Source organism: Salmo salar, chromosome ssa11 (genome assembly GCF_905237065.1).
Source record: "Salmo salar chromosome ssa11, Ssal_v3.1, whole genome shotgun sequence".
Taxonomy (NCBI): domain Eukaryota; kingdom Metazoa; phylum Chordata; class Actinopteri; order Salmoniformes; family Salmonidae; genus Salmo; species Salmo salar.
This window is the reverse complement of record NC_059452.1, coordinates 93,514,173-93,541,843: the sequence shown is the minus strand read 5'-3', so window position 1 is coordinate 93,541,843 and position 27,671 is coordinate 93,514,173. Positions and strand designations below refer to the sequence as shown.

The 27,671-nt window shown below is 43.0% G+C and overlaps 1 protein-coding gene across 1 annotated transcript; it reads right to left on the bottom strand.

Moving 5' to 3' along the window:
• Positions 1-114: 114 nt before the first annotated feature.
• On the bottom strand, positions 115-25,781 carry LOC106563620 (GDNF family receptor alpha-4). Its single transcript, XM_014129359.2, has 8 exons — positions 25,158-25,781; positions 15,716-15,979; positions 15,527-15,619; positions 14,957-15,308; positions 13,830-13,939; positions 13,408-13,542; positions 8,762-8,925; positions 115-419 (listed from the first exon to the last, which is right to left on the bottom strand). The coding sequence occupies exons 1-8, from the start codon at positions 25,207-25,209 to the stop codon at positions 222-224; spliced, it is 1,368 nt and encodes a 455-aa protein (XP_013984834.2). The 5' UTR covers positions 25,210-25,781; the 3' UTR covers positions 115-221.
• Positions 25,782-27,671: the final 1,890 nt, after the last annotated feature.

Below are 27,671 nucleotides of genomic sequence, written 5' to 3'. Positions count from 1 at the left end.
GATTGCAGAAACATTATGATGGAAAGTAACAAAGGAAAACAGAAAGCATGAAACGAATGTAAGACAGAGTGCCATAGGAGAAAGGTGTGAATGTCCATTTCCTCATTGTGGTTGTTCTTCCCTCAGCCTTAAGTCTCCTCATCAGTCTCAGTGCCATGGTGGAGGTGACCCAGTGAATGTGATACTGTAGCTGATCGTAAGAGGGGTAGTATGGGGGCTCGTTATACCGGACACCACCAGCCCAGCATAGCAGCAGGCAGCAGCAGCAGGGGCAGCATGGGTGCTGTGTGGCTTGCCGCTCCTCTACGGCCTCCTCGGGTCCCAGAGCCCACACTAGACTTCTCCTTCTCAGAATACAGTGGGATAACATTGAATTCCTGGCTTTCCTCCTCTACCTCCTCTTCCTCACTGTCCTCCACCTGAAAGACAGAGGGGATGTAATATAATAAATCATTTGTTATTAAAGTAACTGCCCAGTGAAAATCTCACTTTTAATAGTTGATATTCTGTTAATTCATATCCAAATAATGCTCATCCTATACTCGTATTTGTGGCCAAAGCATAAATTGGAGAAAAACCACATCAAAAACCCCAACTCAAACATGTATCTCAAACTGACCATTTAAAAAATGTTTGCTATTTCCTCATAGAACATGTCATCTCCCTGAGGAGAATGAGTTGGCCAATCAGCGGTCTAGAGGATGAGCTGCCCAATCAGTAGTCTACTCGCATTAATATTTTTAATGACTGGTATACGCCCACAACATTCCAACACAGAAAAGCTGCTTTTTATTTCATGGAAATCTGGAAACACTGGGCAGTTACTTTAAAATAAAGGGAGCAGAACTTGCAGGTAACTACCGCACATTGTGCATGCTGTATCTGCTTGGTAGAACTAAATAGTGATAGACAATTGGATTAGAAAATCAAGCTTGGAAGAAAATAAGATCCATTATTTGCAGTGAGTAGTCATGAGCTTCCTAACAGACACGAATGGCAACTCAGCATTAAACAAAACATGTTGTACTTAGGTGTTGAATTCAGAATCCAAAAGGTGTCAGCATCTTTTTTTATTAGAAAGAAAGGTGAGAATCTTGGTCATGGTATTGGATCAACAGAGTGAGAAGTGTATTACAAAGGAACATCTTGAACCTGCACTCAGGGGGAGGGAGGCTTACAGCCTCTTCACACTTAATACACTAGTAGGGTAAAAATACCATCGGCTACACATATTACTCAAATGTAAACTTGCGTACTTGCTATGTCTTGAACGATACCGCCGAAGGTAGTGCACGACACTCCCCCAACAGTTGCCCCCTTGAAGCAGGGCAGCGTAAATAGAATTGTCTCATTGAGCCAACACTCCTACAGTATAAATGGTAAAAGCAGAGCAATGTTTTTGAAACAGCAGCAATGTTTAGACAATTTCCGTATTTTTGAGACTTGTTTTTCATTTGTAACATTGTGTGGTGATTTCAGAGTTGGCAGGTCCTGGAGCGGTAGGGGGGAAATTGTTTTCCTGGGACCTAGCATTTTTCCTGATCTGTTAGTAGGCTAACTTAACCAACTCCGGACCCTAGTTGCAGCATAGGTCATAGTAATAAATCAGCGGTAAAAAAAAAAACAGTTTTATATGGGTTATGATATGGCCTATGATATGGGCTATGATGGGACCAGATTACTTTTCTAATCAGGTTATATGGTTTTTAAAAAACTACTGGAAAAACTCCTCGTCCAAGGGAGGATGAAAACATTAAAACCCTTTACACAGACGAAGAGACAACAATTTCTATCGGACAAAAACAAACAAAAAACGAACAGGGCTGTCAGGGATTTCTTCGTCGGAGGACGATATAACGAAATCATCGTCGGAAAAAGATGACCAATACGCAGCAGAGTCGATATAGTTCATTTTTGAACATTTAATAAACTCAATATGGATATACAAAAATAACAAAACAAAACTCACGATAAACTGACAGTCCTGTTAGGCTTACTTACACTATACACGGAACAATCACCCACAAATAACAAACACAAACACACCCTAATATATGGGACTCTCAATCAAAGGCGGATAGACAACACCTGCCTTCAACTGAGAGTCCCAACCCCAATTAACCCAACATAGAACCAGACATACTAGACTGAACATAGAATACATGGAAACCAAACAGTGCCCAAAAACCCCGGAATACTAAATCAAATGCCCCTTCAACAAACACACCACCACCACCCCGCAGTCTGGCCACTCCGGCAGTTCAGGGCAGTCTGGCCACTCCGGCAGTTCAGGGCAGTCTGGCCACTCCGGCAGTTCAGGGCAGTCTGGCCACTCCGGCAGTTCAGCGCAGTCTGGCCACTCCGGCAGTTCAGCGCAGTCTGGCCACTCCGGCAGTTCAGCGCAGTCTGGCCACTCCGGCAGTTCAGCGCAGTCTGGCCTCTCTGGCGACTGTTGACTGGCGGGCAGCTCTGACGACGACTGTTGACTGGCGGGCAGCTCTGACGACGACTGTTGACTGGCGGGCAGCTCTGACGACGACTGTTGACTGGCGGGCAGCTCTGACGCAGCGACTGTTGACTGGCGGGCAGCTCTGGCGACGACTGTTGACTGGCGGGCAGCTCTGACGACGACTGTTGACTGGCGGGCAGCTCTGACGACTGTTGACTGGCGGGCAGCTCTGACGACTGTTGACTGGCGTGGCTGGGTTGACGCACTTGAAGGCTAGTGCGGGGACGCACTTCCGGGTCCGCACGAGAGACAGGAGCTGGAAACCCAGGGCTATGGAGGCGCACAGTCGGTCTCGATCTTACCTCCTGCACAACCCGTCTTGGCTGGATGGAACTAGTAGCCCTGTACGAGCGGGGTGCTGGTACAGGGCAGACTGGGCTGTGCAGGGGCCTGATGGTAGCCGTGCGTAGAGCGGGAGTTGGGTAGCCTGGTCCTCGGAGGCGTACCGGTGACCAGATGCGCTGCGCAGGCATCCTCCTACCAGGCTGGATGCCCGCTCTAGCACGGCACCTGCGAGGGGCTGGAATAACGCGCACCGGACTGTGCGTGCGTATGGGTGAGATAGTGCGCTCCTCAGCGAAACATAGCGCTCTCCACCCCATACGCTCCTCCATATAACCACGGGTAGCTGGCTTCCGGCTCTTCCTACGCCTAGCCAAACTACCCGTGTGCCCCCCCCAAAAAAATTATTGGGGGTGTCTCTCGTGCTTCAACGCCAGTCTTGATCCTCGGAAACGTTCCCGGTCCTTTCCAGCCATACTCCATGGGCCTTCTCCGGCCATAACCTGCTCCCATGTCCATCTCTCCCCATAGTCCGTATCCTGAGAGTGCTGCTCCTTTCTCCGCTGCTTGGTCTTGGTTTGGTGGGTGATTCTGTCAGGTAGGAAGCAGTGAAGATTGAACATTTAAAAAACAAAAACGAAATAACTAACTAAACGAACAATCACCCAAAAAAACAAAACACACTAATAATGGGATTCAATCAAAGGCGGATAGACAACACCGCAACAGCAATAAAAAAAAAAGAGAAAGAATACATGGAAACCAAACAGTGCCCAAAAACCCCGGAATACTAAATCAAATGCCCCTTCAACAAACACACCACCCCGAACCACATAAAACGAATACCCTCTGCCACGTCCTGACCAAACTACAATACTAATTAACCTTTATACTGGCCAGGACGTGACAAGGGCTGAGCTGGCTGTATGCAGGGTTGCATCGTTAGGTCTTTGATGGGTAATTAAAAAGACACTCATACAGTATGTCATCACTATTGTGTTGATTGATTAATTCAATCTAATAATTATGACACACCCCTCACTATTGTCATTGGTTGCACTGGTTGCACAAGCACTCATGACATCACCCTGAAGAAGGCACAGTGATGCCGAAACGTTGGTGATTTACCCAATAAATTACTGGGAGTTATATATATATATATATATATGGAGTGTGCGACTCTCTTTGTTTTTTATAGCTTACGATTGATTAATTCCAGTCAATAACTTTGTATTAAAAAAGGCCTATGTCGCCTAGCCCCCCGAAGTGTGAATATAAACCACATTCACATTTCTCAGAATACAAATAACTGGGCCTATTTTAAGCTATAAATACATACAGTTGAAGTCAGAAGTTTACATACACTTAGGTTGGAGTCATTAAAACTGGTTTTTCAACCACTCCACAAATTTCTTGTTAACAAACTATAGTTTTGGCAAGTCATTTAGGACATCTACTTTGTGCATGACACAAGTCATTTTTCCAACAATTGTTTTAAAGACAGATAATTTCACTTATAATTCACGGTATCACAATTCCAGTGGGTCAGAAGTTCACATACACTAAGTTGACTGTGCCTTTAAACAGCTTGGAAAATTCCAGAAAATGATGTCATGGCTTTAGAAGCTTCTGATAGGCTAATTGACATCATTTGAGTCAATTGGAGGTGTACCTGTGGATGTATTTCAAGACCTACCTTCAAACTCAGTGCCTATTTGCTTGACATTATGGGACAATCAAAAGAAATCAGCCAAGACCTCAGAAAAAAAATGCTATGTCTTGTTCATCCTTAGGAGCAATTTCCAAACGCCTGAAGGTACCACGTTCATCTGTACAAACAATAGTATGCAAGTATAAACACTATGGGACCACGCAGCCGTCATACCGCTCAGGAAGGAGACGCGTTCGGTCTCCTAGAGATTAGCGTACTTTGGTGCGAGAAGTGCAAATCAATCCCAGAACAACAGCAAAGGACCTTGTGAAGATGCTGGAGGAAACAGGTACAAAAGTATCTATATCCACAGTAAAACGAGTCCTATATCGACATAACCTGAAAGGCCGCTCAGCAAGGAAGAAGCCACTGCTCCAAAACCGCCATAAAAAAGCCAGACTACGGTTTGCAACTGCACATGGGGACAAAGATCGTACTTGTTGGAGAAATGTCCTCTGGTGTGATGAAACAAAAATTGAACTGTTTGGCCATAATGACCATCGTTATGTTAGGAGGAAAAAGGGGTAAGCTTGCAAGTCGAAGAACACCATCCCAACCGTGAAGCACGGGGGTGGCAGCATCATGTTGTGGGGGTGCTTTGCTGCAGGACGGACTGGTGCACTTCACAAAATAGATGGCATCATGAGGAAAATGATGTGGATATATTTAAGCAACATCAGTCAGGAAGTTAACCTGTTATGCAAGGGGGCAGTATTTTCACGTCCGGATGAAAAGCGTGCCCAAAGTAAACTGCCTGTTACTCAGGCCCAGAAGCTAGAATATGCATATAATTAGTAGATCTGGATAGAAAACACTAAAGTTTCCAAAACTGTTAAAATAATGTCTGTGAGTATAACAGAACTCATATGGCAGGCAAAAACCTGAGAACAATCCAACCAGGAAGTGGGAAATCTGAGGTTTGTTGTTTTGCAAGTGATTGCCTAGCCAATATCCAGTGTAAATGGGGTCAGATTGCACTTCCTATGGCTTCCAGTATATGTCAACAGTCTTTAGAAAGTTGTTTCAGGCTTCTATTGTGAAAGGGGAGAGAATAAGACCACTTACAGTAAGTGCCTCAACTGAAAGCTATGAGTAGTTTATCGCGCGCAGCCGTGAGCACGAGCTCCGTTCCCTTTCCTTTCTAATGACAAAAGGAATTGTCCGGTTGGAATATTATTGAAGATTTATGATAACATCCTAAAGATTGATTATATACATCGTTTGACATGAACTTTAATGGACCTTTTTTGACTTTTCGTCTGGACTTAGTGCCCGCGCTTTGTGCATTTGGATTAGTGAACTAAACGCGTGAACAAAAAGGAGGTATTTGGTCATAAATATTGGACTTTATCGAACAAAACAAACATTTATTGTGGAACTGGGATTCCTAGGAGTGCATTCCGATGAAGATCAGCAAAGGTAAGTGAATATTTATAACGCTATTTCTGACTTTTGTTGACTCCACAACCTGGCGGGTATCTGTATGGCTTGTTTTGGTGGCTGAGCGCTGTACTCAGATTATCGCATGGTGTGCTTTCGCCGTAAAGCTTTTTTGAAATCTGACACAGAGGTTGCATTAAGGAGAAGTTTCTCTAATCCTATGTATAACACTTGTATCTTTCATCAAAGTTTATGATGAGTATTTCTGTAAATGGATGTGGCTCTCTGCAAATTCATGAGGCAAAACATTACTGAACATAACACACCAATGTAAACAGAGATTTTTGGATATAAATATGAACTTTATCGAACAAAACATACATGTATTGTGTAACATGAAGTCCTATGAGTGCCATCTGATGAAGATCATCAAAGGTTAGTGATTTAATTTTCTCTATTTCTGCTTTTTGTGACTCCTCTCTTTGGCTGGAAAATGGCTGTGTTTTTTTGTGACTAGGCACTGACCTAACATAATCGCATGGTATGCTTTCGCCGTAAAGACTTTTTTTAAATGGACACTGTGGTTGGATTAACAAGAAGTTTATCTTTAAAATGGTGTATAATACTTGTATGTTTGAGGAATTTTAATTATGAGATTTCTGTTGTTTGAATTTGGCGCCCTGCAATTTCACTGGCTGTTGTCAAATCGATCCTGTTAACAGGATTTTAGCCAAAATAAGTTAAAGCTTGGTCGCAAATGGGTCTTCCAAATGGACAATGAACCCAAGCATTCTTCCAAAGTTGTGGCAAAATGGCTTGAGGACAACAAATTCAAGGTATTGGAGTGCCAATCACAAAGCCCTGACCTCAATCCTATAGAAAATTTGTGTGCAGAACTGAAAAAGTATGTGCGAGCAAGGAGGCCAACAAACCTGACTCAGTTACACCAGCTCTGTCAAGAGGAATGGGCCAAAATTCACCCAACTCATTGTGGGAAGCTTGTGGAAGGCTACCTGATACGTTTGACTCAAGTTAAACAATTTAAAGACAATGCTACCAAATACTAATTGAGTGTATGTAAACGTCTGACCCACTGGGAATGTGATGCAAGAAATAAAAGCTAAAATAAATCACTCTACTATTATTCTGACATTTCACATTCTTAAAATAAAGTGGTGATCCTAACTGACCTAAGACAGGGATTTTTTACAAGGATTAAATGTCAGTTCTTGTGAAAAACTGAGTTTAAATGAATTGAGGCTAAAGTGTGTGTAAACTTCCGATTTCAACTGTAGCTTAGGCTATAAAAACATGACATTACGTTTCCCCTGGCCAGGCCCAGATGGGATCAGAGTGCCTAGGCTTCTCTAGGATGCCTGCAGCTGTAGTTGTTATCAGTAGGCTACAGTTGATCAGACTGAATCACAGACTAATTGTGCAAGTTGGCAAATCATGAGGTATTTTATTTATATTTTTGGTGGCGGGTATGGGCTGCCGTATAAACGAGCTTGTCGTGGTGAATTCACTTATACCCATGTTTTCAGTCACAATTTGCTTTTACCACATGTAATGATTTGCATGATATTTTTCATTTTACCTTTATTTAACTAGGCAAGTCAGTTAAGAACTAATTCTTATTTACAATGACGGCCTACCCTGGCCAAACCGTAACCCAGACAACGCTGGGCCAATTGTGCGCCGCCCTATGGGACTCCCAATCACGGACGGTTGTGATACAGCCTGGAATCAAACCAGGGTCTGTAGTGACACCTTTAGCAATGAGATGCAGTGCCTTAGACCGCTGCGCCACTCGAGAGCCCTATATTATTGAAAATGAAGCCTGGTTTGTTGTAAGGTAGGCCTACTGTACTTTTCTAGTCGTGTGATCAATCATGATCAATCAATCATTCATTTTTGATAGGCTAACCGTACTTGATGAAGGCTGTCATAGTAACTCTGTGCTTTTGTCTTGAAGTTAAAATGTAAAGAGTGTAGCCTACAGACAACAAAAATAAACCCTTTAATTGTCTGCACATACATGCTTTGAATTATTGCATTATTGAAGAGTGTAATATGGTTTGGTTGCATTATTCAGTAGTGTAATATGTTTTAGAAGATAGGTTTCTGTCATTGTTGAATAGTTTGTGCTTACTGGCTAGTGGCTACTGTGATATTTACAGTCAATTTGAGCTGCATACCAAGAATGTTGTGTTGCCAGCGACAACGAAAGGTAAGGCAAGGATGTAATGTGAATTCAAAAGTAGAATTCTCTTTCGCCACCCAGCTCCTCAGACGCTCCTTCATATCTTGTTGTGGGAATAGAGACTTAGAGGTTAGCAGTAGAGAAGAGAGAGAGGGAGGGATTGGAACTGTGTAAAGGAGAGGAGAAAGGGAGTGAGGAGGATTAGGATGGCAAGAGAAAGGAGGATAGGAGAGATGGGTGTGAATAAATGAATATCAACAACTCAAGAGGATTTATGCTCCCTCCTGCAAACACCTCTGCCTAATCCTCACACACTGTGAGAGAGAGGGAGTGAGAGGAAGCTAGGGACAGAGAGATAGTGAGAAAAAAGGTAAGGAGGAAATCCTGGGTCTCTGTTCAATGCGTCAGTAATGTGTTGACTGTGAGCCTTGTGTTGAGACAGATGTGTTGGGAGTGTATCTCAGGTCAGGTCTGTGAGTGAGCTTCGACACTCAGGCAGCACCGTTGGCGCTCATGTCACACCATGGGTCATCATGCAGTTCACAGAGCATCTCTGACCCAGTGAGAACCCACTTTAGAAAAACCCACGGAACAAGCATTTTGTCCACCATTGTTTTTAAGTTAATGTACAGCCTTTATGCAGACTGGGTTTGGTAAGGCAATGAAGAATACTTACGCTCACACTGTTGCGTTCTGATAAAATGTTGACGTTGACATTGATCTTGTCCTTGTCCTGAAAGATGTGTGGAGAGGGGGTGGCTGATGCGTGGTGACGAGGGGGCAGGGTCGTGCTCTCCACAGGGCGAGGGGAAGAGCCACCCAAATAACTGATAGCATTACCTGAGACAACAACAGACATCATCATTATCATCACCATCATTATCATCATCACCATCCATCATCACAATATCATCATCACCATATCATCACCATCATCACCACCATCCATTATCACCATCCATCATCATCACCACCATCCATTATCACCATCCATCATCATCATCATCACCATCCATCATCATAATCCATCCATCATCAACATCCATCATCACCATATCATCATCACCCATCATCATCACCATCCATCATCATCATCATCACCGTCACCATCCATTATCATCGTCACCATCACCATATCATCATCACAATATCATCATCACCATATCATCACATCCATCATCATCATCATCACCATCCATTATCATCATCACCATCACCATCCATCATCACCCTGTCATCATCACAATATCATCATCACCATATCATCACCATCCATCATCATCATCACCACCATCCATTATCACCATCCATCATCATCACCACCATCCATTATCACCATCCATCATCATCACCACCATCCATTATCACCATCCATCATCATCACCATCCATCATCATCATCACCATCCATCACCACCATCCATTATTACCATCCATCGTCATCACCACCATCCATTATCACCATCCGTCATCATCATCACCATCCATCATCATCATCACCATCCATCATCATCACAATCCATCCATCCATTATCATCATCACCATCCATCATCACATCCATCATCACCATCACAATCCATCACCATCCATCATCATCACAATCCATCCATCCATTATCATCATCACCATCACCATCCATCCTCACATCCAACATCACAATCCATCACCATCCATCATCATCACCACCATCATCATCGTCACCATCATTATCATCACCCTCACCATCGTCATAATCATCATCGTCACCATCATCATCACCATAATCATCATCACCATCATTATCATCATCGTCAACATCATCACCTCTATTTTACCCACTGCTGATGGTGCAAATGTCCTCAAAATTAGTCATAGTAGTCATGAATTTATTAATCAACTGGGCATTGAACCCTTAAAGGTGCGGGGGGTTAATGGGTGTGTTCACTCTTGTGTGTGTGGCAAGCATTTGTACATTCACTCTGCCTAAACAGTACACAGTAAGTCATTCACCCTTCTAGATAACTTGAAACAGTCTAAACAGGTCTTGCGTCTTGAAGTCGCCAAGGATAGCTTGTGATAGCCAAATTCCTTGGCCAATTAGCTTCAGCTGGCTGGTGTGTGATCGTGGCAAAGTTGGTTTAACATTGGATAGTCTATCTCTGGGGCTAGTCAGGTACCGTCAATGTAAATGAGACAATGTTTTCATATTGCACATCTTTTGGTTGTCTCATTAAATCCTTTAAATATTTGTATATGAATTTCTACAATTTATAGTTGGTTTGAGATTTTCATATAAATTTGGAGCTATTGACATTTAAAAATATGTACATTGTGTAATTGTCCCTAACGAGCCCCATAGGGATATCCTATGTCAAACCAAATTGACCATGGGCATTATGATCCGGTCGTGTACAGCTGCACTCTGAATTGATTATTATTTGAGTGCTGCCAGCTGTGGGCATGTGGGCAGGATTTAAATAAACCCAACCAAAGAAAAACTGTCACGGTACTCTTCATTCTGTTACAGTACCCTTCATTATGTTACGGTACCCTTCATTATGTTACGGTACCCTTCATTCTGTTACGGTACCCTTCATTCTGTTACGGTACCCTTCATGCTGCTACAGTACCCTTCATTCTGTTACAGTACCCTTCATGCTGTTACGGTACCCTTCATTCTGTTACGGTACCCTTCATTCTGCTACGGTACCCTTCATGCTGTTACAGTACCCTTCATTCTGTTACAGTACCCTTCATTATGTCACGGTACCCTTCATTCTGTTACAGTACCCTTCATTATGTCACGGTACCCTTCATTCTGTTACAGTACCCTTCATTATGTCACGGTACCCTTCATTCTGTTACGGTACCCTTCATTATGTTACGGTACCCTTCATGCTGCTACGGTACCCTTCATGCTGCTACGGTACCCTTCATTCCGTTACGGTACCCTTCATTCCGTTACGGTACCCTTCATTCCGCTACGGTACCCTTCATTCCGCTTCGGTACCCTTCATTCCGCTACGGTACCCTTCATTCGGCTACGGTACCCTTCATTCCGCTACGGTACCCTTCATTCCGCTACGGTACCCTTCATTCCGCTACGGTACCCTTCATTCCGTTACGGTACCCTTCATTCCGTTACGGTACCCTTCATTCCGCTACGGTACCCTTCATTCCGCTACGGTACCCTTCATTCCGCTACGGTGCCCTTCATTCCGCTACTGTGCCCTTCATTCCGCTGCGGTACCCTTCATTACGCTGCGGTACCCTTCATTCCGCTGCGGTACCCTTCATTCCGCTGCGGCACCCTTCATTCCGTTGCGGCACCCTTCATTCTGTTGCGGCACCCTTCATTCTGTTGCGGCACCCTTCATTCTGCTGCGGCACCCTTCATTCTGCTACGGTACCCTTCATTCTGTTACGGTACCCTTCATTCTGTTACGGTACCCTTCATTCTGTTACAGTACCCTTCATTCTGTTACAGTACCCTTCATTCTGTTACAGTACCCTTCATTCTGTACATACAATTTTTTTCTATCATCTTATAAATCTCCGTTTTGGAAGAGACTGACTTTATGACCAAATTGAACCCAATTACTACTTGTAGCACATTTGGACACTAGAATAAATATTTCTGACTCATATCATTGCCACACAGGCCGTTTTTCAATATGAGAAGTCGCTCTTTAATAAGGTACCCTTCATTCCCTTCATTCCGCTACTGTGCCCTTCATTCTGTTACGGTACCCTTCATTCTGTTACGGTACCCTTCATTCTGTTACGGTACCCTTCATGCTGCTACAGTACCCTTCATTCTGTTACAGTACCCTTCATGCTGTTACGGTACCCTTCATGCTGCTACAGTACCCTAAATCTCCGTTTTGGAAGAGACTGACTTTATGACCAAATTGAACCCAATTACTACTTGTAGCACATTTGGACACTAGAATAAATATTTCTGACTCATATCATTGCCACATAGGCCGTTTTTCAATATGAGAAGTCGCTCTTTAATAAGGCTTGGCAATAATTAAGTTATTTAGTTATTTACCTCATTTGCATGCTCAATATGTAAAATCATATGTGAATAAAACGTTTTCATTTAACAACGCTGTCCATCAACATTTGTAATTAAGCGCTGTGCAACAGTATACCATACAGAAAAAGTAAGCAGCTCTCTAGGGCTACTGGGCTACAGACCGCCCGCTAATGTATTTGTGTAATCTGCTGATTTCAAGTAGGCTCACAGGACCAATTTATAGTTGGTTTGAGATTTTCATATAAATTTGGAGCTATTGACATTTAAAAATATTGTCCCATGTACATTGTGTAATTGTCCCTAACGAGCCCCATAGGGATATCCTATGTCAAACCAAATTGACCATGGGCATTATGATCCGGTCGTGTACAGCTGCACTCTGAATTGATTATTATTTGAGTGCTGCCAGCTGTGGGCATGTGGGCAGGATTTAAATAAACCCAACCAAAGAAAAACTGTCACGGTACTCTTCATTCTGTTACGGTACCCTTCATTATGTTACGGTACCCTTCATTATGTTACGGTACCCTTCATTCTGTTACGGTACCCTTCATTCTGTTACGGTACCCTTCATTCTGTTACGGTACCCTTCATGCTGTTACGGTACCCTTCATTCTGTTACGGTACCCTTCATTCTGCTACGGTACCCTTCATGCTGTTACAGTACCCTTCATTCTGTTACGGTACCCTTCATTATGTCACGGTACCCTTCATTCTGTTACAGTACCCTTCATTATGTCACGGTACCCTTCATTCTGTTACGGTACCCTTCATTCTGTCACGGTACCCTTCATTCTGTTACGGTACCCTTCATTATGTTACGGTACCCTTCATGCTGCTACGGTACCCTTCATTATGTTACAGTACCCTTCATGCTGCTACGGTACCCTTCATTCTGCTATGGTACCCTTCATGCTGCTACGGTACCCTTCATTCCGCTACGATACCCTTCATTCCGCTACGGTACCCTTCATTATGAGAAGTCGCTCTTTAATAAGGCTTGGCAATAATTAAGTTATTTAGTTATTTACCTCATTTGCATGCTCAATATGTAAAATCATATGTGAATAAAACGTTTTCATTTAACAACGCTGTCCATCAACATTTGTAATTAAGCGCTGTGCAACAGTATACCATACAGAAAAAGTAAGCAGCTCTCTAGGGCTACTGGGCTACAGACCGCCCGCTAATGTATTCGTGTAATCTGCTGATTTCAAGTAGGCTCACAGGACCAGTGCTCTTGCTGCAGCAGCCTGTAGGGGGTGTCATTGTGGGTGGGGGAGGGAGGGAGTATGACTCACGCAGACAGACGTTTCTGTGGAACATGTTCATGATGCGCAGACAGTCCTGCCATTGGTTCCCACTTCCCTCACAGGTGCACCACTGGGACACGTCCATACTGAGATTGTTGGCATAGTTGGGGGTCATGATGGTGCCTGGTTGACAAAGACACACACAGGAGCAGGTTGGGGTCACAGAGATGTGTCAGCAGACCTGACTTCCATACGAACTTGGAGCGAATGATGAAAAGCCAATTGGCAATGAAATGAGTGCCTACCTACACCTTAAGGTTAGCAAAAGCTAACAACAATGACCTGATTAAAAGGCCCTTGGAGTCAACTCAGCACTTCTTCTCTAATATTGTAACTTCCTTGTGTTGTTAATCCCTCTTCCATCCTCTCCTTTCTGCCTCCCCCTCAATCCCTTTCTCTCTCCAGCTCACCTATGAGCCCGGCGTAGGCCTTAAGGCAGACGGCTCCACTCTCTCTCATGCAGCCAGAGGGAGAATGTGACGAGGGCTGGCAGTTGTGCTGGAAATCAGCCAGACGAGATCTGATAGACACACACACATTCACACAAGCACACACCCATACACAAACACACAAAGGGAGAAAAACATAATTGTACACAGGTGCCAAGACTGGGTTGGCAACTTGGCAGTGTAATTTTCTGAGGGCATCTTTACAATTATGTTTTTTGGATGCAGTACCTATCGAAAGGCAAAATCCGAAGCACATGAAAGCATAGAGGAGAACGTTCCAGCTTGGAATCGTGTGAGCACCCGCAATGTTTCTTAATACACATTTTTCAAAACATTGACCTAAAACATGAGACTCAAGGTGCTGCAATATTATTCTGAATATTAGATTTTTTCCTGTATATATATCATATTTTCTGAATATAGACTTGCTTTTAATTATTTGTTACTTTTATTTCTTATTTTGTAGGTATTGTTCTTAAAACTGCATTGTTGGTTAAGGGCTTGTAAGTAAGCATTTCACTGTAAGGGCTACACCTGTTGTATTCGGTGCAAGTGACAAATTACATTTGACTTGATAAGAACAATGGGACTTGTCTGCTAGTCAAACCCAGTTGTGTATTCATAATTCCCATCTAGGTCACATTAACACCTCTCACCTGCTCCACAGGCATACTCAACCATACAAAACACCACTGAGCAGCCAGTGGAATAAAAACACTGCAGCCTGGGTCAGAGTAATCGCAGAGCCTTATCGACATATCATTGGTCCTTATTATTCTGGATGTTATCAATGATGAAGATTAGTGAACAACTTCTTCCCTATAGGGAACTCAAACCTTGGAACTATTTGTACTGTAACTATTTATCTGAACCTCTTGCGCTGAGAGGATTGAAAACATTCAAATGGTTGATGAAATAGGGACATCCAGTCATCTCCACCTCTGTCTGACCTCACACTCTATAACCTATTTGCATTGTGATTAGAACTGTTCATGTGCCTCGATACAGGACTTAATGTGGAGTGGAAAAGTTTAGCCTGATGTCACACACCTCCCAGAATCCATGTTTCCCCAGCCAGCTCAGCTCACCTACACAGCTCATCCCTGGCACAGTAGCCCTGCAGGCTGAGGCAGTTGGGTTTGCCGTCTCTCTCCTCATAGGAACACGACGGTACGATGGTCTTCCGCCGGCGCTCCCCACAGAGGGCATCAGAGCAGGGACAGAATAGCAGGGCGAAGCTGTACTCCTCTGGTACCCGCTCCAGGAAGCGCCGCAGCGCCCGGTGGCACTTCTGTCTGTTACAGCTGCCGTCGGAGCCCGGAGCCCGCTTGGTGCAGGCCACAACATACTCTGACCTCAGAGAACCACATTTCTCATACAGACCACAGTCCTGGGCTGCTTTCAGACACTGGTTCTGCCCATCCAGAGGAAGAGAGGAGGCTGGGTGGAGGGAGGAGTGGTAGGGTGAGGAGAGGAAGAAAACAGAGGAGAATGGAGGAAGGTGGGGTTTTGGGAAAAGGGGCAATAAATAAGAGAGAAAGAAAGACAAAATCATAAGACATGATTCTGGACATCCCAGACTATCCTAGTCATTATTCAGAGAGGAGGCAGATGTTCCAATAAGAGCGAGCTGTGTAGTGACAGGAGTGAAGCAGTACCTGCCATGATGGAGGCCATGCGTGACATCTCTATGTGCCTCACAAACTCCACCTCCAGATCCTCATACGGAGACACCTCGTACTCATCATACACTGCAGCAACAACACAGAGACATTCAAGAGAAAAACATCTCACACAGAGATACAATGAAACACATAAAAAGACAAAAAACACACAGTGAAACTCACCAGCGAATCTGACGGTCCAGTAGACCCTGAGGCACAGCTCCTCCCGGCGGGAGCCGCGCTGGCACTTGCAGGCCTGGAGGGGGCGGTACTGCTGCAGGGTGCTCTGGGCCTCCAGACACTCCCCCCGGGCGTCTGGGCCTAGGGGCGACACGGCCTCCTCAGCAGCACAGTACTCCAGCACCCTGTACACTGCCGTACAGTCCTGATCCTGTACACAGCCTCGCTCAGCCTCCTGACAGTCTATGGAGCCTGACAGCACGCTGCCTGGAAGAGGTGGAGGATGGGGAACAAGATTATAGTTGGTCACCGGTGGTCCTGACCAGCTATTTTTACAGTTTCGTTCTGTCAGTTAGCACCTGTTTAACAAAGAGCTTCAGTGCTTATTTGGTGAAAAGCAAGAGCCTCACGTCAGAGATGGAGTCGAGTGACAGTGTACAAAACACTTTAGAGTATTGATTATGTTCTGTGAAGAACTGGCAGCCCCATCAGTTGTCAGGATAAAGGCCAGGCAGAGTCACAGACTGAAGAGGTTAAGTAAGAGTGGATAGCAACGTTGTTTAATTCACAACTGTCCATTTTCAGTTAAGGGGAACTTCAATTCAGCTCATTCGTGGTAGTATTGAAATAGTTTGTGCCAAGTGGCAAATGCAGCTTTTTCCCAGATGGTTTTAAAGGTCCGACTACAAATGGGATCCGGATTTGCAGCTATGCAGCTATCAGCCATTCAAAATGTTATTCAGACTCTTTGTCTCTCTTGCTCACACATACCTGCAAACAAACAAACCATGTATATAGCTATAGGCCCACACACACACGCTCCTACACACACACACACACACACACAGACACACACACACTAAGGGGCATCCTGATTAAATGGTCACACGCTTCAATTAAGCCCATGCTGGCTGGGAGCGCACAGTACAGCTGAAATCAGATTCCAGTGGCGTGTGGTTACAATCACAGACGCCCCATGAGGTCCACATCTCAATCGGGCAGGAGACACATCAAAACCAGAGGGATACGGTCCGTCACCGCAGGCAGGGGACCCTCGCAGACGAGACTGGCAAGGCAAGCGCTTAAACTCTGGATCTCTCACCAAGATACAGGACCACGAGCCATGTAACGTTATATGGTAATGAGATCAAGAATGTAAGTTTACCGGATCATATTAAGAACACCAAGCACTTAAATACATTAATATTAAACTAACTGCAAAATGTGCATTTTTATGAACATCTAGAACGGCATATACATCCTAATGAAGCACAGTCAATTGAATAAATCACATGCATTCTAAGCTCATTTGATAGGTTGGGGAATGTGGAGTCCTGTGGGGCAGCCAGCATGTTCATACAGATAAGAGCGCTGCCCTTTTCAAAGTCCTCTGGTTACAGAGAGAAGTTATTGAATAAATTGAAATGTGAAGAACATTAATTCCCAAAGAGTTTAACTCGTCAGTTTGGAGAAGACATTGTTATTGTTGTCTTTTAGCTACTGCCATGTTCATGTCCCCATGAAAAATGTGGTGGATGAGGAGTATTAGGAGATGTGGCACACACACACACACACACACACACACACACACACACACACACACACACACACACACACACACACACACACACACACACACACACACACACACACACACACACACACACACACACACAATAAAGTAGAATCACAGAAAAGCAGGCATGGCCCCCGGCTGAGGTTGTGCAATTAAACAGCCTGCCAGTAATCTCCATTATGGCCAGTGGTTTGTACATTACTCTCCACTCCAGCATGTACACTCCCTAAGGCTGACCAAGACCAAGATAGACACCATCAGCAACTTTTGTTTCAGAGGGCCTATCTTAATACACAAACACATCATTACAACCCATATCAGGTACAGACCAGCTCGGTTAAATCTTGTCAGGCAGAGAAGTGATAATTATGGTAATGACCTGAGCGTTCTTTATTGACACAATGATGAACAGTCGCCACGCTACATTGGGCAGTTTCACCGACGACAAAATGGGTGGAGGGAGGAAGGGGTGTGATGGGTGAAAGGTAAGGCGTAAGAGGAAAGGACTGAAAATCTTAAGAGTGAGGAGGAGAGATGAATACCTGTGATATGTAAGGCGTAATGCGCTCTATTGATTTCTCAGTGGGGCGAGTTATAGAATTTGTGAGGCAAGGCTGATGGCTTTCTAGCTCAGTGACCCGCTTGAGGTTAATGTCATAAGAGCAGCCACAAACCACATATCAACACACACACACTGTTCCACATCATTTGAAGTTCACACACATTTATTTATTCATCCATTCTCACCCATACACAGTAAGTTAAACACACAAAACCCCTACACTGCCTAGTCACAGAGGGAGTAGTTCTGCAACCTGTGGATTCTACCATCTAGCTTCTCTCGTCTACAACAATTCCTTAGAAGGCATCTTGGTAACCATTTTGGAAACACTGGAGGAGTTTCAGGATCTAATATGCTCAGTGCACACCAGCCTTGTTGTTCTGGGGTAATTCAGGGTTGACTACTGGATAATAACTGCTACAAACATACGGTGAAAGAGAAACAAAATGAAAGAAATTCGCTCAACTTTAGTGAACTCTGTAAAGTGGTGATGATGACAAAAATGTTGGGAGGGTCCACTTCAGAGGTTCCCACTCCCGGGGTTTACATATCACAGGGCTACAAGGTCGGCCCAGTATAAGGTTTCAAAAACAACTCTTTGCCGTGGGGAAAGACATAGAAATACAATAATGAGCAGAACAAGCAGTACTTCCTCTTATAGCAAGCCTTCAAATATCTGGGGTGAGTTGAGTTATTATGTTTCAAAAAGAAAAGCAAAGTAAAGTAATTAAACCTGTAGACATATACAAAAAGGTAGATCACTTGTTTTGTCATTTTGACCAGAACCATAAGTACGTTGAAAAATGATTGAATGAAAAAGAAAACAGCATCCTGAAATCACTGATCATTCATTTTATTTTGCAGGCAAAGCCAAGATGGCCTATTTGCTTATTCATACCGACAAACAAAGACCGAAGGATGAAGATAAGAGGGACACAGATAAGAGGTAGGGTAAAAAGATAATTACTCCTTTACTTTGTGTTCCTAACGGTCTTTAAAAAAAGGGGAGAAAATATGCAATGATTAGTCAGATGAAAAGAAACATGAAAATACATCTACTGGGATTTGTGGAAGTTGGTCTTGTGCTCTTGTAAGTGTTATATATTTTCAAGACTTGTAGTTTTAATAAGACTGACCAGACATGTGCAGAAGCCCTTGATAGGGCAGGGAATGACGGGTGCATCTTGTGGGGGGGGGTCATACACAGCCAAATACTGGCACACACTCACAAGAGCGCACACATTCTCACCTAGGCTAAAACTGTGAGCTGTGTTTGATGTGCACAAATACATACACGCAAAGATGGCAAAACATCTCTCAGAAAACACCTGACGCACAAACACATAAAAATGCAAGACACACACACACAAGGTACACACACACACACACACACACACACACACACACACACACACACACACACACACACACACACACACACACACACACACACACACACACGGCCACTCTGGGCTACCCTCCCAACCATGGATAGAGCTCTGTGCCATCTGCTCCTGGAGTTCCAAATCAAGGTTATCAACAAAATACACACGCAAACGTTCCCTCTATCGACTGAATGCCTGACTGACTGTATGTCTTTTTCTCTCTACTGGTTAACTCTCTACTGGTTAACTTTCAAACATCTGCGTTTATTGGTTTTACACATCATGTCAACATTACTGCCAGCTGCCACCCAGTTTGTGACTCAGTGGTGTCCAAGAAGTCTGTGATGGCACTCTTTAAAGGTGACATCATTCTGTGTATCAATCTCCAGAGATTAGTGCATATTGTACATGGCTCCTGGTAGCGTGCAGTGAAGTAATTATATCACAGTGTGTGTGTGTGTGTGCACCCCACCAAACCAAGATTTGACATGTCCTGTCTGCGATAGACAAAGGGGTTTACGGATGGGATTTTTAGTCACTACGGCTGCGTTTAGACCGGCAGCCCAATTCAGATGTTTTTTAACTAATTGATATTTTGATCAATCAGATCAGCTCAGAAAAATATCTAATGTTAAAAGATCTGATGTGATTGGTCAAAAGACCAATTAGTGGGAAAAAAAGATCAGAATTGGCCTGCCTGGATGAATGCAGCCAGATTACTGTTTAACAACAACAACAAATAGATTTCTGTACAGCACTTTGAGATATCAGCTGATGTAAGAAGGGCTATATAAATACATTTGATTTGATTTGAAATAGATACAAAGGAAGTCCTCATCGGATACGACAGACTAACATAAGCAGCAGCAGCAGTGTGTGTCCACTTTTCTGTAACAGGTTTGACTTTTAGAGATATTGACAAGACACACTTACAGTATGTTGTTGTGGTGTTATTCTGACGGTGTACTGAGGTGGTAGTGTAGTTGTGGTGGTGTTCTGACGGTGTACTGAGGTGGTAGTGTTGTGGTGGTGTTATTCTGACGGTGTACTGAGGTGGTAGTGTTGTTGTGTTGTTATTCTGACGGTGTACTGAGGTGGTAGTGTTGTGGTGGTGTTCTGATGGTGTACTGAGGTGGTAGTGTTGTTGTGTTGTTATTCTGACTGTGTACTGAGGTGGTAGTGTTGTTGTGTTGTTATTCTGACTGTGTACTGAGGTGGTAGTGTTGTGGTGGTGTTATTCTGACTGTGTACTGAGGTGGTAGTGTTGTGGTGTTGTTATTCTGACTGTGTACTGAGGTGGTAGTGTTGTTGTGTTGTTATTCTGACTGTGTACTGAGGTGGTAGTGTTGTTGTGGTGTTATTCTGACTGTGTACTGAGGTGGTAGTGTTGTGTTGTTATTCTGACTGTGTACTGAGGTGGTAGTGTTGTGTTGTTATTCTGACTGTGTACTGAGGTGGTAGTGTTGTTGTGTTGTTATTCTGACTGTGTACTGAGGTGGTAGTGTTGTTGTGGTGTTCTGATGGTGTACTGAGGTGGTAGTGTTGTTGTGTTGTTATTCTGACTGTGTACTGAGGTGGTAGTGTTGTGGTGGTGTTCTGATGGTGTACTGAGGTGGTAGTGTTGTTGTGTTGTTATTCTGACTGTGTACTGAGGTGGTAGTGTTGTTGTGTTGTTATTCTGACTGTGTACTGAGGTGGTAGTGTTGTGTTGTTATTCTGACTGTGTACTGAGGTGGTAGTGTTGTTGTGTTGTTATTCTGACTGTGTACTGAGGTGGTAGTGTTGTTATTCTGACTGTGTACTGAGGTGGTAGTGTTGTGGTGGTGTTCTGATGGTGTACTGAGGTGGTAGTGTTGTTGTGTTGTTATTCTGACTGTGTACTGAGGTGGTAGTGTTGTGTTGTTATTCTGACTGTGTACTGAGGTGGTAGTGTTGTGGTGGTGTTCTGATGGTGTACTGAGGTGGTAGTGTTGTTGTGTTGTTATTCTGACTGTGTACTGAGGTGGTAGGTGTTGTGTTGTTATTCTGACTGTGTACTGAGGTGGTAGTGTTGTGGTGGTGTTCTGATGGTGTACTGAGGTGGTAGTGTTGTTGTGGTGTTATTCTGACTGTGTACTGAGGTGGTAGTGTTGTTGTGTTGTTATTCTGACTGTGTACTGAGGTGGTAGTGTTGTTGTGTTGTTATTCTGACTGTGTACTGAGGTGGTAGTGTTGTTGTGGTGTTATTCTGACTGTGTACTGAGGTGGTATGTGTTGTTATTCTGACTGTGTACTGAGGTGGTAGTGTTGTGGTGGTGTTCTGATGGTGTACTGAGGTGGTAGTGTTGTTGTGTTGTTATTCTGACTGTGTACTGAGGTGGTAGTGTTGTGTTGTTATTCTGACTGTGTACTGAGGTGGTAGTGTTGTGGTGGTGTTCTGATGGTGTACTGAGGTGGTAGTGTTGTTGTGTTGTTATTCTGACTGTGTACTGAGGTGGTAGTGTTGTTGTGTTGTTATTCTGACTGTGTACTGAGGTGGTAGTGTTGTTGTGTTGTTATTCTGACTGTGTACTGAGGTGGTAGTGTTGTGTTGTTATTCTGACTGTGTACTGAGGTGGTAGTGTTGTGGTGGTGTTCTGATGGTGTACTGAGGTGGTAGTGTTGTTGTGTTGTTATTCTGACTGTGTACTGAGGTGGTAGTGTTGTTGTGTTGTTATTCTGACTGTGTACTGAGGTGGTAGTGTTGTGGTGGTGTTCTGATGGTGTACTGAGGTGGTAGTGTTGTTGTGTTGTTATTCTGACTGTGTACTGAGGTGGTAGTGTTGTTGTGTTGTTATTCTGACTGTGTACTGAGGTGGTAGTGTTGTTGTGTTGTTATTCTGACTGTGTACTGAGGTGGTAGTGTTGTTGTGTTGTTATTCTGACTGTGTACTGAGGTGGTAGTGTTGTGTTGTTATTCTGACTGTGTACTGAGGTGGTAGTGTTGTTGTGTTGTTATTCTGACTGTGTACTGAGGTGGTAGTGTTGTGGTGAAGAATGTGTACTTTTATTTAACCTTTCATTTTGACAGGGAATCGATGCTGAGACCAAGGTCTCTTTTCCAGATAAGCCCTATACAGCACCACAACACACATTAAAATACAATATACTCATTAAAACTACACCTTCATATACACAAGAAAATCAACATTATTATACACAACATAAGTTAAGCAAACATAATCATAAAAAACTGAAACATTCTTCAGTAAAAATGTCCCCTAAGTGTATTGTCTATCATTCCAAATGTAAGGTGCAAGGAAATGAAAGGCTGAGATACCTTCCTCTCCAGACACCAAAGGAGTCTCCAAAGTTAACCAACCCTGTGAACGGGTTTGATAACTTGTCATTTCAAATCTTAACAGTGATGTTAGGGAAGTCTGAAGTTTGTGGAGCAGGACTTTGTAAACAAAGGTGGTAGTGTTGTGAGGTTATTCTTTATTTTAATTTTTGTTCTTTTTACCCCTTTTTTGTGGTATCCAATTGGTAGTTACAGTCTTGTTTCATCACTGCAACTCCCATACGGACTCAGGAGAGGCGAAAGTCGAGAGCCATGCGTCCTCCGAAACACAACCCAACCAAGCCGCACTGCTTCTTGACACAATGCCCACTTAACCCGGAAGCCAGCCGCACCAATGTGTTAGAGGAAACACTGCACCTGGCGACCTGGTCAGCGTGCACTGCACCCGGCACGCCACAGGAGTCGCTAGTGCGCGATGGGACAAGGACATCCCTGCCGGCCAAACCCTCCCCTAACCCGAACGACGCTGGGCCAATTGTGCGCCGCCCCATGGGTCTCCCGGTCGCGGCCGGCTGCGACAGCCTAGACTCAAACCAGGATCTCTAGTGGCACAACTTCACTGTGATGCAGAGCCTTAGACCACTGATCCACTCAGGAGGCCCCACATTACAACTGGGTTAACCGTATTGGTGCGAACGGTGTTTGCATTTTACACCAGTGACCCGGGTTTGCGCCCCACTCCCGCTGTTTGCTATATTGGTGTCAGAAGTGGGATGGTGGCCATGGGCCCATGGGAATGCACAGCCTGGGTTGTATGTGGGGGCTGAGTTTAGTCGAAGCACGGGGACGTGCCTTCCCGTTTGGAGGGATTCTAAGTTTGATTCAAGCATACTTCTAACTTTATTATATTGATCTCAGAGTAGGATAGTGACTGATGACCAGATCAATGAACAATGACAACGACAACAACATGGTTTATTGTTCAAGACAAATTTTATTCATCCCAAGAGAAACGTCCTGAACAAACACAGCAATTTGAATACTCTGATTGAAATATGTGAATGTTGAAGAGATGTGATTTATGATGATTTATTGGGTCATTATAATGCATTCTTCACAGGGCTGTATTAATAGCCACAATCTAAACAATCAGTCTGGCAAGAGCCTGATAGCAGGGCTACCAAATAAGTTTGTTTTGGGGTGGCAGGTAGCGTAGTAGTTAAGAGCATTGGGCAGTAACTGAAAGGTTGCTGGTTCAAATCCACAAGGTGGATAAATCTGTCGTTCTGCCCTTAGCAAGGCAGTTAACCCATGACAAAACATTTATTTTTACTGCTCTAATTATGTTGGTAAGCAGTTTATAATAGCAATAAGACACCTCTGGGTTTGTGATATATGGCCAATATACCAAGGCTAAGGGCAGTATCCTAACACTCTGCGTTGCTTCATACATAAGAACAGCCCTTAGCTGTGGTATATTTATACCACACCCCCTCGGGTCTTATTGCTTAATTATACCAGCCTTCTGGCTCACACCTTTGTGATAATTTGTCTCGGAAGAGCAAGCCAGTGTTTTTTCCAATAACATCACAATTAACTAAGGTAGGTGTACAATGTTGATATCTATCTGGAAAGGTAAAACAACGCCATGAAAACAAGACAGGAAAGCACTGTAAAACGGTTAAAGGATGAGGCAGAACACTTGTTCCTGTCTGGTTGTGTAAGGATAAGAGCAGGATAAGACCTCCAAAATGATGTCATCGAGCTATGGTCATAACTATATCTATAACCATAGATCTCGCGCTCTCGCATGCCTTGATTTAAGTGCTTCCGTTTCAGGTACAGAGTCTTGGTATGAAAGATGACGTTTTATAGGACCAGCAATTAAATATATAGCTCATTTGTCACCAATAGAAAGAGAGGACACATATATGAGTTTCCTAGACATGAAATATGCTAAATTAAAATGAGCACAATAGTGAATGGAATTTTGTATTTGCATCATGAACTTGAAACTAAGGACAACACTTCATGCAATTCTTTAGTGACTTGCAATTTCCTTGAAAAAAACACGTAACACTTATCCATATTGCTCCTAAAAAGAGTACAAATTATAAAGCTTATTGATTTAAAATGACAAATTATAAAGCTTATTTTTTTTTAAATGGGCGACTGGGCTGAAGTTAAATTGATTTTGGTTTAGCTAAGACTAATAATCGGTCTAGCCTACTGTAAATTATTCATATTGTCTTACTATAAAGGATTGTCAATACTCTAGCCAGGCCTGCATTGTTTAAAAAGTCAAGTAAAACCATTGTAGACTATTTAACTTTTTGTCTCATCCCAATGAGTGCTTTCTGAACCAATGACCTGCTATATTTAGAAATAGAAGCACCGCAATTATGATCTCTGGAGATCCCTTAGAAAATGAAGTCCCCTGACCGACTGTCCGTCGATTGAACCCCTATATTCGAAAGTGACAGACAACCAGAAATGGTGTTAAAGGCTGTTACAGCGTAAGTTTAGGAGAGACTGGCTTTTCTCAACAAGGTGCACAATGAAGTGCAAAATGCGCCGGGTAATTTTTTATCAATTCAGAATACACTAGTACAAGATGGAGAATTTTTTTTTCTTTGTGGTTGAGTGTGTCGAATTTCGCTTACCATGACTGAGGACATTCATAAGTATTCCAAGGACAATCATCATGCACGGCATCAGGTAAGAGAGGTCGGGAGTTGGGGACTTCGTAGAGGTACTTGGTCCTCGCGCTCACTGACCCGCCGCCTGCAACATCCAGCCACACCGCGTTTGTCCCAGGATCGACTGAAACAAGGTAGCCGATACTTGCAAATGTGTGACAATTCCTAAACCTGGACTCGCAGGAAGGTAGTGATTGCAGTTGTCACGTGTTTTTTTTAAGAGAGGGTGGCAGTAAAATAAATTACATGTATATTTTGATTGGCCTGCAGTGGTCAAGAATACTCAAAAACCCGTGCAAGCGTTCCGTGGTCTTGTGTCACCACCAATTTAGAAAAATGTCCCTCCAAAGTTTCCAGAAGCTGTCAAGCGACACAGAGGCCAGTCCACTTGAATTAGTTTTGAATAATTATCAATTGCACTTATGTCGCCTTGCGTCGTCGGTCCTTAGTTGCGTTTGCAAGAGTTGAAAATAGATTACTCAGACTGCATGGCGCATCTCAAACATCAAGCAGTGTTGTGATTGGCCCCCAAGTAAATGTAATACACAGACAGAAAAAGTGTGCATAGCCATACCCCGATGTGCATAGCCATACCCCGATGTGCAGCCTGGTCTCATAGACTAGACGTAATATAGTAAATGTAAATCCGGAACATTCAAATTTGTATGATATGTTACATTTGGTATGGTTGCATGAGATAGATAGTTACTTAAGGCAAAAACTAAAGTAGGGTGGTTGGTCAAGGTATAACGGGAACATCTAGCAACCCAAAGGTTGGGAGTTCGAATCTCATCACAGACAACTTTAGCATTTTATCAACTACTTGCTACTTTTTAGCTACTTTGCCACTACTTAAGCATGTTAGCTAACCCTTCCCCTAACCCCACCTATTTTAGCCAATTGTGAAAAGTACTTGAGTAAAAATACTTTAAAGTACTACTTAAGTAGTTTTTGGGGATATCTGTACTTTACTATTTATATTTTTTACAACTTTTACTTTTACTCCACTACATTTCTAAAGAAAATAATGTACTGTTTACTCACATTTTCCCTGACACCCAAAAGTACTAGTTACATTTTGAATGCTTAGCAGGATAGGAAAATTGTCTAATTCATGCACTTATCAAGAGAACATCCCTGTTCATCCCTATTGCCTCTGATCTGGCAGATTCACTAAACACAAATGCTTTGTTTGTAAATGACGACCGAGTGTTGAAGTGTGCCCCTGGCTATTCATAAATAAAAATAAGAAAATCATGCCGCCTGGTTTGCTTAATAAGGAATTTGAAATTATTTATACTTTTACTTTTGATACTTAAGTATATTTTAGCAATTACATTTACTTTTGTTCTGAAGTACATTTAAAACCAAATACTTTTAGACTTTTACTCAAGTAGTATTTTACTGGGTGACTTTCACTTTTACTTGAGTCATTATCTTATTAATCTATAATTATTTGAATGACAATATTACATTTTAACAATGTTTTCGAATAGTAATTTTGTAAATTGTAGCGCTGATTCACCGGAAGCATTTGAGGGAAAATATTTTCCGAACGTCACGAGCCAATGTAAAATGCTGTTTTTATATATAAATATGAACTTTATCGAACAATAAATGCATGTATTGTGTAACATGATGTCCTAGGAGTGTCATCTGATGAAGATTGTCAAAGGTGAGTGCTGCATTTAGCTGTGTTTTGGGTATTTGTGATGCATGCTAGTTGCTTTGAAAATGGCAGTGTGATTATTTTTGGCAGGGTACCCTCCTAACATAATCTAATGTTTTGCTTTTGCTGTAAAGCCTTTTTGAAATCGGACAACGTGGTTCGATTCAGGAGAGGTGTATCTATAAAATGGTGTAAAATAGTCATATGTTGAAGTTATAGCATTTATGAGGTATTTGTATTTCGCGCAACGCGATTCCACTGGCTGTTGACTAGGGTGGGACGCAAACGTCCCAGGTTCCCCGACAGGTTAACCTCTTACATCTAGACGTTCCGCCAGCGGAACACCTGCTCCAATATCCAATGATAGGCGTGGCGCGAATTACAAATTCCTCAAAAATACAAAAACTTCAATTTTTCAAACATATGACTATTTCACAGCATTTTAAAGACAAGACTCTCCTTTATCTAACCACACTGTCCGATTTCAAAAAGGCTTTACAGCGAAAGCAAAACATTAGATTATGTCAGCAGAGTACCAAGCCAGAAATAATCAGACACCCATTTTTCAAGCTAGCATATAATGTCACAAAAACCCAGAAGACAGCTAAATGCAGCACTAACCTTTGATGATCTTCATCAGATGACACACCTAGGACATTATGTTATACAATACATGCATGTTTTGTTCAATCAAGTTCATATTTATATCAAAAAACAGCTTTTTACATTAGCATGTGACGTTCAGAACTAGCATACCCCCCGCAAACTTCCGGAGGAATTTGCTAACAATTTCCTAAATTACTCACGAT